Source organism: Aythya ferina (assembly GCF_964211825.1).
Source record: "Aythya ferina genome assembly, chromosome: 15".
NCBI lineage: Eukaryota > Metazoa > Chordata > Aves > Anseriformes > Anatidae > Aythya > Aythya ferina.
The window spans coordinates 9,698,442-9,710,884 of record NC_140314.1 but is presented as its reverse complement, the minus strand read 5'-3'; the positions used below and the strand labels follow the sequence as shown (position 1 = coordinate 9,710,884).

At 37.4% G+C, this 12,443-nt stretch overlaps 1 protein-coding gene across 4 annotated transcripts in view; it reads right to left on the bottom strand.

Moving 5' to 3' along the window:
• MYH11 (myosin heavy chain 11) overlaps window positions 1-12,443 on the bottom strand; it is a 60,033-nt gene that overhangs the window by 15,298 nt on the left and 32,292 nt on the right. For all 4 annotated transcript variants that reach the window (XM_084536747.1, XM_084536745.1, XM_084536746.1 and 1 more), the window contains 17 exons: window positions 11,538-11,636; window positions 10,420-10,563; window positions 8,114-8,209; window positions 7,621-7,739; window positions 7,291-7,443; window positions 6,662-6,835; window positions 6,293-6,466; window positions 5,699-5,813; window positions 4,655-4,848; window positions 4,366-4,487; window positions 4,181-4,250; window positions 3,887-4,047; window positions 2,925-3,033; window positions 1,886-2,017; window positions 1,388-1,594; window positions 869-1,006; window positions 94-217 (listed from right to left, as the gene is read on the bottom strand). In XM_084536747.1, the coding sequence (XP_084392873.1) occupies window positions 94-217; window positions 869-1,006; window positions 1,388-1,594; window positions 1,886-2,017; window positions 2,925-3,033; window positions 3,887-4,047; window positions 4,181-4,250; window positions 4,366-4,487; window positions 4,655-4,848; window positions 5,699-5,813; window positions 6,293-6,466; window positions 6,662-6,835; window positions 7,291-7,443; window positions 7,621-7,739; window positions 8,114-8,209; window positions 10,420-10,563; window positions 11,538-11,636 (2,331 nt within the window). The remainder of the gene's footprint in view (window positions 1-93; window positions 218-868; window positions 1,007-1,387; window positions 1,595-1,885; window positions 2,018-2,924; window positions 3,034-3,886; window positions 4,048-4,180; window positions 4,251-4,365; window positions 4,488-4,654; window positions 4,849-5,698; window positions 5,814-6,292; window positions 6,467-6,661; window positions 6,836-7,290; window positions 7,444-7,620; window positions 7,740-8,113; window positions 8,210-10,419; window positions 10,564-11,537; window positions 11,637-12,443) is intronic.

The following is a 12,443-nucleotide window of genomic DNA, read 5'->3' as shown; positions in this document are numbered from 1 at the left end:
CACCATGCAGAATTTTTAGTTTGCTTCAGATTCTGTTTGTTTGTTTGACATGAACTATGACAAAAATCTGACATAAAACATTGTTCATGTTACCTTCCAGTTCTGAAATCATAGATTCATGTTTGTTTTTTAGCTTTGTAAGATTTTTGGCTTTTTCTTCCTCTTCTGCAAGATTTGTTGTTAGATCGCTTATTCTTTCTTCAAGAAGTTTTCTTTCCTTAAGAAGAATAAAATAATTTTGTTAACAGAAGTGTCTTCCATTGGTGATTATGAAGCATCTCCACACCAAATGAAAAATGTCCAAGATACTGTCTTTCAATGCTGTTTTTCCTGAGATTGTAGTGATATATTACTATTCCTCTATTATAGAGGGGCTAAAAAGTGGTACCTAAAGTTTCCATCCTCTCTAATCTGCTGTTATTAGAATCTTATACTCACTCTAGTGGCTGGTAAGTATAGGGCCTAGTTGAGAGGAGCATCCCCTCTCCATATACTGGAATACATGTTTACTTCTCATTCTAATCATGAAGATTGGTTTAAATTGGTTGAAAACCAAGAGACTTATTTACTCCTCTTGAGGCCAAGAAAATCTGTTCCACTGATTGTGCTTGGCTTCTGTGGTGATTTTGCTTGAAGATACTGTCACCACAACGGACCTCAAAACTGGTATTTTTACATAATTTTGAATTATTTAAATAAGCACAGGAAATTCATCAGAAATTTGCTGACTACAGGCTGAACTGATCATCTGGTACATATGTACACCCATGAAACTCTGTAGTTTTCCTAAAGCATTCCTATTGTTCTTCTAGCTGAAGAGATTTTCTCTTATCTTGCACAAAGTAAAAAATGGACCCACAACACTTACCTTTGTTAGCTTGTTATTCTGATCTTCCATTATGAGAATATCATCTTCCATTTTCTTTATCTTGCCATCTGCTGTTACTTTTTCAAGCTGCAGTTTCTGTCTTGCAGCTTCTTCTTCTTCAAGCTGTTCTTCCAGGTCCTTTGTAGGGAAAAAGAAATAATGAATTCTGGAAATAAAATACCACTTAGATAACAGGAAATGCCTAATGCTTGTCAGTCTATGTGGGTATGTTCTAGACTTCAGTTTTACTAAGAAATAGATAATCTGTAACGCTTGGTGATTTGAAAGAAAAGATTTGTTAATTCTTTAGAGAAAATTTAAAATTGGGGTATGGAAAGAAGATGTATAAAGAATTCTGGAGGAAAGAACAAATATTGATTGTTCTTACTTCAGTAGAGTAGGCACATACTGTTGAGGGCTGTATAGCAAGCTCTTTGATCAGCAAACCTCAGATCCTATGTCCTTTTTTTTCTCTGAGATGCATGTTATTGTCTCTAGTTGTTGCTTACACCTTCTTACCAGCATTTGTTGCTGCATCTTTTTCTTTTCTGCTTGCAACTGTTGGCTGCGCTCCTCCTCTTCCTCAATTCTGGCCTCCATCTCATGCAGAATCTCTTCCAGCTCTTGTTTCTTAGCAGCTAAACGGACTCTCATCTCTTCAGCTTCAGCATAGAGTTCAGTTTCTGCCTGAAGCTGTTCCTGAAGGAGGTTCTTCTCTTCACAAAGCTACACAGATAAAATGGATAGGCAGGTAAATTTTAGATTGCAAATTGCCCCCCCGGTGTCTTTATACTAGATAGGCCTAGTATACAGGTAGGCAGCTGCACCACACACTTTTTGTGCAGGCACTAGGCCTCCACTGAAGGAACTGGGAGTTTGCACTGAGCTTTTGTTCTGGACCATTGACTGCTATGAATACAATTGTAACTCCAAAGGAAGAAGAGACCTTTACTACAACAGCTTCTAGAAATGGTGAGAGTAGCTAGCATTTCAGAGAGATTCAGAGCTGTAAATCACCTGGGTGTGTTTCTGTTCTAGCTCCTTCAATTCAGCCTCTGCTTTCTGCTGTCTTTCCTTAGTTCTTTGCAGTTCTTCATCCTTGGCCTGCATTTCTTCCTCTTGGCGGGTGACTTGTAGCAGTGGTTTCACCTGGAAATAAAAAGGTATTTTAAAGAATGTTTCCTACCAGTGCTTATGTTACTAAATGCAGCACTTAATGGTGCCAGGCTGATGGGTACTGAAGGCAGCACTATCTGTTGTTCCTCAAGTAGTGAAACTACTTGAGACAGAAATACTGTCTAACCAAACTCAGCGTAAACATCTTTAAAGCAGCAAACCCCTGCAGTGTTATTAACTGGCTTTGTGTTAATTCTTGAAGCCTTGTGAGCACCTCTACCTTGAACAGTATTGCTTCTTGAAGGATTCCAAGCCTGGTTTCATGTGTTGAGAATGCCCATGGACCACAACTGCTGCACAGAAAGGCACACATGCACACGCATGTGTGTGTTAGTGACTTGCTATCAATGCAGGTAGCAACAATTTTCTGAATCCAAACTGAAGGCAATTTTTGGAAAAGCAAAACAAAACAACACACAAAAAAAGCCTCTTTAGTAGGAAAATAGACTTAATTTGCTTGACTGCCTAGCAAAAAGATGTTTAATATCCCAATTAGGGAGTTCCTAAGCTACTCTATCACTAGATGCATAACTGCATGTTCATGAGATTCTGTTTTAGGCTCTCTTCTCATTAACCACCAATGTGAAAATATTTCCTTTTTGGCAATTAAAAAAGAACACATGAAAAATCTTATATGAATCTCTGCTTAATTAGTTTGTTTTCATCCCAAGCTAAAACTAACTTTAATGTTAATGGCATTATATGAATCCAGTGTATCTCTTAATCCAAAATTTTGCAAAGCTAATGAAGCTCTTGCAGTCAGCTGTGTTGAACTGGAGCAGGAAGGGTGCCTGACATGACACAAGTTGGAGTTGGTGTCTTGTGCAGTCTGTTTCTTTTGGAAAGCTGAGGGAGAGATTCACTGAGAGTAGTCACTTACTTTAGTGAACAGTCTCCACCATTGCCAGTTCCTCAGCTTTAGATAAGCAGCACAGTTTCTTTGGATAACTTTCATTGCAGTCAGCTGTTGCTGTCTCTTGGCAAAGGCTCTGTGATTAAAAACACAAAACAAATTGGTTCAGTCTGAGAAAGCAGTGTCTGTAAGATACAAACGTTGAGTGTAGAAACTGTAACATGAGGGTCTGCTGATTTGAGGATTCTGCAATAATTCTTCTATCACTTAAACAGTGCCTGTGCTTTCTTGAGATAAGGTAATACCTCTGTTTAGACTACCAGTGTTTTATTTAGTCTTTTTTTTGACTGTTTGTGCTCAGTAGATAGGAATGAAACAGAAAGTAATTGTATAATTCTGGATATATTCAGAGTACGTGGGCACTCAGAACAGACATTGATTATTATTATTGAAACCTATTATGTTTAAATTTGTTTGCTCATCAATTTGAAACCCTTGGGAGTATGCAGGGAAAAGGGCATTGCTGTTAATAGTTTAGTGATGTACATTAACTGAGATCGTGCTAGATGACTCCAGTGTTTCATTCCCACACTGTGTAAGAAATTATTTAATGTTTTAGAAATGCCAGTGGTGCTGCTATTTGTACTGTAATAGCGTGTGTGACTCCAGGTATGGGTGAGGATGTACCTTGTCCTGTTAGTACAAACGTGTTTAAAAAATGGGTCTTTGCTTCAGAGGGTTTGCTGTACAGAAGGCTTAAGAAGCCTCACAATATAATTGCTCCCATAGTAATTATACTAGTGAGCTGCTTCTGGGCAGGAAGTGAGTCCTTTTAGGTCAGTATTAGACACAAGTTGAATTCTAATGCAATACAACTAATATGTAACAATGAAGTATCTTGGTATCTTCAGCTTTTTATACAAAGAACAAAAGGCTACTGTAGATACCCCACTGCCAAAGATATTCTTTCTGTTAGTACGTATTCTTACTTTCTTGCCAGGTAGCCTCGGCACTGAGCCTGGAAGGCAATAATGACATCTGTGATCTTCAGGTCTCTCTCTTCTTCCAGGTGAGCCAGAACACCAGTTCTGAAGAAGATCTTACTCTGCCCAATTCTGTACAAGTTGGGATCAAGTTCCAGTGCTTTGATCTGGAGGAAAACAGAGATATTTGTTAATTCCGGTGCTGAGTACTTAAAATTACTTATTTCTGTTCATTTGCAGCAGCTTTTATATAAGAGGTATAGACCTGATTATCAATAGGATTAAAGATGCTTTCCTCACCATCAGTATGCACGCCTGCTTTCCGTCCATGAATCCTTTAGGAATAGCATTTGCAGCAAGAATTTCGTATCTGCCAAAAGACACAGATGTTAAGGAGGTGGAAAAACATCAGATTATTTTGTATAGACAAACGTGTATTACAGCACTTTTAAACACTGAGTTAGGACTGAACAAGGGATTCCTACCGCTGACGGAACTCCTGGAAGACGATCCTGTTGGGGAATCCCTGTCGGCAGATACGAATACCTTCCAAGACACCATTACAGCGCAACTGCTCCAGCACTAAATGGGCATCAAGTTTGCCAGCCTGAAAAGGGAATGAGAAGTATTCTTAGCACAGTTGAAATATACAAAGATGTTACTTCAAACATCTACGTTTTAAGATATCATTAATTTCTGTAATGTGCTGACAAAGTGAGCACCTCAGCATGCATAATGTGCCAGGGTTCTGAAAACTGAGCATTTGAAATTTACCCTTTTTTCATGATTTGGAATGATACAGCGAACAAAGTTGGGATTGGTATTCCTTAAGGTGGTCATCAGTTTGGTCAGCTGCTCCTTATAGAGTTGGCCTACAGTACGGAACATGCCTTTCTTGGTTTTTGAAGCACTAGGCAGTGAACTTTCAGTCATCTTGGCCATCTGGTCCAGCCCAACTATACGGTCCACTGCAATATAAAAGGAAGTGTGAACGGGATTGCTTATATAAACTATCCTCACCATGCATTACAGCTGTCACTGCCATTGCTAAAGTGCAACTTGCAAAAGAGGACCAAATTATTTTTGATGCAACAGAAGCATCCTAACAAAAGCACTAGAAGATCCTTCTAGGTAAATAGTCCGCTTCTGTCAAACTTGAAATGAGGAGCTTTGTAAACTAGTGATAGAATGGGAAAATGGAATACACAGATTTTATGTTTTGTTTTATGTTTGCTCTACAAAGGACAGTTCTGCAAAATATCCCCATTGGTAGGTTTGTGTCCTACCAACCAGAAAAAAACATCAGTGAGCCTAGCTTGAAGGTTTCAAACCACCTTCCTGGAGTTTGCATGCATGCTTATTTGCAGATGTTACGTATGTATAGTGTAGTATATATGTCTTACAGATCCATAGAAATTTTTTAAAAAAGAAATTTTTCATATGTACACAGACATTTTTCTGGTGGAATCTGAGATTATACGTTGCTGAAGAGAACTGCTGCGGGACTTTTGGGAAAGGAGTGTCAAAGGTAAGGACTGCTCACAGTCATTAATAATAAACAGCATAAACAGCAATAACCTGTATTAAGTCAGCTGTATTAAGTCAGGTAAGGAAATTATTTTAGTTGTGCTTAAATCTATCTAGTGATGTTTTCCATAAATATTTCTTTAAAAAAAGGCTATTCTTGCTTCTTAGTTCAATCTCTTCTATTCTTAGTTTCAAACTCGTTTCCTGCTTGTAAGGGATAGCTGTCAGAATAGTTCTGGTAGAATTTTCTCCCTTTAAACCACATTACTGATTTAGAGTTGCAATTCATACCATCTTTCCAAAGGTCTGCCACAAATTTGTCTGAAGACTGGTTTAGCAGAGAAGTCACGTTGTCATTTAGTGGATCCATGTTCTTTGTTAGCCAGGCAGTTGCATTGTAGGTAACCTGCAGGAAACAACACCAGGTCAAAAATCTGTTTTTGATACAGAAATCTGGAGTGGCCAAGAACACAAAATAATAAAATGACTGACACAAAACAATAAAATGTGAAAAGCACGCTTATAGTTAAGAGCTGAGTTGAATATTTATTCTTGCATGTACTTAGATCTAAAGGGCTTTTTTTTGCAGACATACCCATGGCAGGGGACCTACCCTGCCTTTAAAAATCTGCTTGCTAGAAAGGAATCCAAAGTATTACGATTTTCAAAAACCCCAGTACTGGTTATTTTTGTTTCCATGTGATCTTAGAAGAAACATGAATGTTTTGCAAATTCTACTCCACATGTGTTGTAATTAAAGCTCTTAATGCATACATTATATTACTAAAGCTCTGCCTTATCAACAGGGGAACTGGACTGTTTTTACTGTTTGAGCATCACTGTATCAAAGTTCTATAATTCAAAATAGCTCAATCTCTCCAGTACCTTTCCTGCATAGTGCATTATACAGAATTCTGTTTTATCCTTGAGTTGCTTGGGCTTCTGGAATTTGGGATGGTTGCCTTGCTCTGTAATGAGTTTTTCCACAAAGGATGTGTCAGTAGCTTTGGGGAACCAGCACTCTTCATCCAGCAGAGCCAGGACACCTGGAGGATTGGTCTGCAAAGTGAGCAACACCAAATCAATATCATCATAGCTACAGACAAAGAAAGAACACCACCTTCTTTTTACTTTGTAACTAATCCTGCCAGACATCAAGAATCTGAAATATCTTAAATGGCCGTCATATTGTACTGACAGATAATACCCCAAAGAAACCTACAAAGTGTCCCATCTATAGAGATATAATCTTACCGGTCTTTCAATTAGCTCAATGCAAGGTTGCAGGTCAAGGCCAAAGTCAATGAAATTCCATTCGATGCCCTCACGCTGATATTCCTCTTGCTCCAATATAAACATAGTGTGGTTGAAAAGCTGCTGAAGTTTTTCATTAGTGTAATTGATGCACAGCTGCTCAAAGGAATTGATCTGTGAGGAAGACAAAATAATTGAATTCCTAGTGTTAGAGAGACACCTGCAAGAGGGAACTTACATGACAAGATGAAATTTTCTACCTTCTATTTCTTTTTAAAGATTACTGAAATTAAAACCAAGGAATCTGTATTTTTCTAATTTAAGGTCTCAAAAATTTACAGTAAGTTCACAAGTGGTCAATCTCAGCATTGAACCTGTTTAATAAACCACAAAGACCAGACTTTGGTTCTAAACAGAGAGTCCCACAGTCACCCAGCAGGATAATGCTGCCAGCCCTGCACCTTTCCAGGTGGAGTAGTTGTGAGGATTGTCTTGGCCATGGGCAGCTAGCCAGCTTGAAAGAAACATATTGTTTTTGTGGCTCTGAATTTATTTTTTTTGTCATCTTGCATTCCAAACTACAGTGTGATGATAAGGAGTTGAACCAACTTGTATCTCACAGCACATACCTCAAAAATCTCAAATCCAGCAATATCAAGAATGCCCAAGAAAGAAGCACCTTGTCTTTTTGTTTTATCAAGAGCTTTGTTTACACGCGTTAGAATCCAACGGAAAAGACGTTCGAATTTTGCCTTGGCCAAAGCCTCTATGGCAAAGTCAGCCTGAAAAAAAGAAGAACAAAGTGTAAATAAAAGATGAAATGCAATTAACAGCTAATTTAAGTAAGAATAATGAATAGGGAGACAAGAAGCAGACATTTCCCTTTAGACAAGATGTAAGAAAGAAAAGAAGAAAGGAAAAATATCTTAAAGATTGCTGAGAAGACTGCAAGTAGATACCTGCTCTTTGGTCTGAGCTTTCTGAACAACATCTCGTCCTACTTTGATTCTTGGGGTTAGAATAGATCTTGTGAAATCTGTCACATTAATTCCCATCAGGTGACACACTTTTTGCGCAGCTAGAATAAAAGAGTGATACTATATTTTAGATTAAATTTTCTCTTAGTGGGTCAGTAAGTGTGAATACAAGCAGTCCAACAAGTATACAAAGCAATTTATCTTCCTTAAAAGCTCCTCTGTTGTACACACAAGAGTAAAAATATTATTCATGATACAAGCAAGAAATTCACTGTTTGTCAGTTTATGGATTCAGGGTTACCAGAAAAGTTAGTGATAATTGAATGAATCGCAGGCATAATATATCTTTAAAGACCTGTGAAGCATATAGGCAATTACAATTAAATTAAAGATACAGATAGAGTGCTTACTCAGCTGCTGGTTTTTTTTTTTTTATTATTATTTTTTACTCAATTTTTAAAATGACAAATCATACCAGTATTGTCAGGCATAGAAGCTTGATCAGTGTTTCTCTCCTTCTTGAAGACAATATTACCCAGCTGTAGGACAGATGAAACAACTCTCAATATAGCTGTAAGATAAGCAGATAAAATAAATGAGGAATGGAATGACGCATTTTGAAAGCTCTATTCTCTGCAATAACAAAAGTTCATTGTATTTCCTGTGGTAGTCTATATCTCTATGGAAAGATGTAGGTTTGCTTTAAAAGACTTCTATAAACTTCAAGAGTTTGAGAGCTGACTGAGGAGCCACTCAGATAATTCATGCAGTGGAGTAAACAGGACAGTCTGGGAACACCAGCCCCTCCAAGTTAAGCTGTGCTGGTTCTCCAGGCAGACCCCCAGGTCTCAGGAATTCATCTTCTACTTAGAGTGGCCTGTAACATCTTTCCCACTTGGTCACTGGAGAATCTGTATCTCTGTCTTTAAAATGAAACATATCTATGAATTGCCAACAGCTTCAAAAATGTGTGGCACTTGTGAAGCTCAAGTTATGCAGGAACACGTGGTTTTTCACTCATGTAACTACAGCTAAATGCATACAAGTCTTTGCAGGATTAGCGCTGGAGTACAAAAAACTAATTGATGTTTGCTTACTAAAATGTGTATAAGTGTGATGATGCCTTACTTCAGGTAGTAAAATCTACTGCTATGTTATAGATGAGACCATATTAATCTAATCAATTTGTTCATTTGATAGACTTACACGGGAGAATAATACTGCCCTAATGGGCTTATATTTTAAAGCATGAAATGAAAGGGGTTCAATCAGTAATACTCGTTTTGATATTTTGGAAAATGCTGCTGTCAATGCCAATGCACATGCCCTGGCTGGAGAATGAACCAGTCTTCATCAGTACTATGATCAGAATTTACAAGGAGTGGGATTATCATGGCTGTCCGGAAAGGAAAGACATTTTTTTCTTGGTACCCTTAGTCACTGATGCAGGGCTGAGAGATGATGATTAGCTCCTGCTGCAGCAGCTGGTCCAAGGCTCAAGAGATAGGATGACAATGTTTCTGCCACCAGGTGTCACTTGGGGCATGGCAACTGCAACCATGGGTCATTCAGGCTGATGAGCATGATACAAAATCCTGCAGACTCCTAGTAACTGTGAGGGGTAAATATTTGATGTCTCTGGCAAGCCCACATTGTCAAGGTAGTTTAGTTGTTTGTTCTTGCTGTCTGTTTTTATGTCCCTTTTCTCCCAAACAGTGAATATGAGCTATTTGAGCCTGATCCACGTATTTCAAAAAAAATTTGTAATATTTTGTAACTTTTTCATTTAACTCATTGAAAAGTTCTGAAAAAAACAGTCATTAGAATGGTTAGTGCATGTCATGTTCCTTCTACAAGTAGGTCTGCTGAATTTATAAGACTTAAAAGAATAAGAAAAACAAACAAACAAACAAACAAAAAGAATAAGCAAAATATTGTGATAATTATTTTAATTCCCCACTACATTACTACATATAGTCGCCCTGCACATCACCAGTTGTTCTGTGCATCACAGAGATAACTACTTTTTGATGATGTATACTCTTTATTTTCCAATATAGATGGTAACTTCAATATTTTTTTAACTTTGTTCAGAGCAAGTGCTGCCAGTATAAATGTCTGAAGGAGGCAGTATGCAAAGGGTTTTCACTATTGGTTTCTTTGGTTCTTAACAGTACCTACTGCAGCAATGGGAAAAGGTATGGCACTGTTGTGATATTTTTTAAGAGATCTTTTCTAACAACAACCTAAAAGCAGTGAGATCATAATTAGATCTCCTTGCAAGGTCTCCTTGTGAATATCTCCTCATACAAGACTTCTCAAAGCATCACCCTGTTTAAACAAAGGTTTACAAACTCCTGAACACACAGAACTGAGTTCCAATCTAAAGCTTCATGTGAGGAAGAAACAGATCCATGGTTGAGATGGCTTTCCTTTCCATGAGACATCTATGGTTTAATGCATCTAATACATCCTGGGAAGGGGAGAAAGAGGAAAATCTTGGTGCTCTAATTCACAGCGGACTTCCTAGAAACAGTAGCTAGGTTAACAGTTGATTGGTACTAGTTTTACTCAGGGGAAATAAGAGGCAAAGAGGTTAAACAACATGAGTAGATTCAGAATCCTCCACTTTGTGTTTCGTGCAAGATCACAAACCTTACTTTATGTGCATATTTTGCAAGGTGGTTACTCTAGACAAAATTAACTGGTGTGAATTTGCATCTGTATATTGTGTCACTTACAGATGTATACCTTCAATGCAATCTTGCTAACAGTTCTCACCTGTCTGTTCCTCCTCAGTAAAGCCCATAATTTTCATGGCTTCCAAGGTCTCCTGGAACATTTCATCATCTTGTTGAGCAGGAATAGGCACGTGACCATTAGAGAGAAAGGTATAGTTGTTGAAGCCTTCCAGCAACAGATCATCTAAAAGACAAAGAAGAAAAGCATGAGTTAAGTATGTCAGCCTAATGCTGTTAGTTCATGGGTTCTCCCAAAGAACAACAACAAAAAAAATGATGTTTTCACCAAAGGAAGATTCTGCTTGTATGAGCATCTTAGGATTTTATGGCGGACAAATATTTTCAAAATAACACATCATTTAGCAAGTTTGATTGCTTTAAGTTTCAAATTTTTATTAGTAATGAGGGAATGTCTCTGTCCCTCAGTGGAATTTTGCACCCCATGCAAAAAATCAGAGCAATTCTTCCCATAAATTTTTAATTTAATTCTGTGTGTAACCTAGTCAGAATTACACCTCACTTTGTATTCTAGACCTGGAGATTCATACTAGCTAATAACAAGAATGGAACCAGGTTACAACCACAGGGGTGCAAATCAAAAATGTTTTCAGCCCGTACCGTGGCCAGCAACAGATTCTTAGGTAAGGAGCGTAAATACCAGGGAAAATACAAAATTATGCATTGCTTTATGCATAATTTGGCAACCAGTAATGGAGGGAAAGATGCTGTATTTAAACCATGGTGTTCCAACACATTACATTGAATCCCCTTTTTTAAAATCATGTGCTGTGAGAAAGACATTCTCTTAATCGACTGTAAAACTGCTAGCCAATAATTTTACTGGGAACCCCAATTTCTTTTGTGTAAAAAAAATAGTGAACAGCTCTTCCTTGTTCATTTTGATAACGTTCAAGATTGGCTTTCAATGAGTTTTCATTTCCTGTAAGTTGAAACATCTTATAAACTGCAAACCACCTGACTCAAACAGATATACACCAACTGAAGCTTTTTTACAGTTTACTTGAGAGAATTATTTCTATGGCTGTTTATCAAAAGTACTGAATGACATTCGATTAAAGAAATTAAGATAGATTACTTAAGTAAGCCTTTTTTTTAGGTGGTTTAATGAGATGTAAGAATTGTTATCAGGTAACTTACTTCTCATTTGTTCAGAAGCTCCAGCAATCAAATAGTAAAAGATATGAAATGTTCGCTCATCTTTAGCCTGACGAATAGCACGGGATTTTTCAAGCAAATCTGTTTGTCAAGTATGTTAAAAAAAAAAATCAATAACATATTCCAGTCCTTCCTTAATTGTGTCATCAGCCTTAGAACCATCAATAGCATTGTTGAAATATTTGCCACGAGCTTGTCTAACATGAATTTGAGCCTAATTCTGTGGCACTAATACTGGTATAATTCACACCACAAGGAGTAAATCAATTTCCCACCTCTTGTTGTACAGTAAATGCTGATAATCATGATTGTAAGCACTACAATTGTCATAAATGCATTCTGAAATTAAACATATAAAAATGGTATTGATAGTACCGTTCACATGACTTTTAGAATGAAGTACAAATATGAATCACCATAAGGTAGGGCTGCTAGAAAAAAGTTCTTGGGGCCATTGTTGTAGGTATCAAAGCAAAGAAAGTAAACTTTATTTATTGTCCATTTTTATGACTATCTAAAATATTAAAAATTAAGTTGACGATAGCGTAAGTATTTTGACATCAATCAATGATTCATTCTTTAAATGCTATATTGCTATAGATAAAACTTCAGTTAAGACTGGAAAAATTAAAACCCCTTTTTTTCTGAAGATCAGTTGTCAAAATAAGAGCAGAAAGATAAACTGTTTGCTGTGCCACCTAAGAGATAGGGTACTTCCTTATAACTGCAATTTTCTTTATCTTCATTTTTTGCAGCAAGCAGCTCCTCTATGCAAATATGAGCAATGCAGCACTGAGGAATCTAGCTACATACCCATTCATTAAAACATGCCATCTCATAAACATAACCAAGGAAAGAGGCAACAGTTCTTGGCAAGCAAAGTCAGGC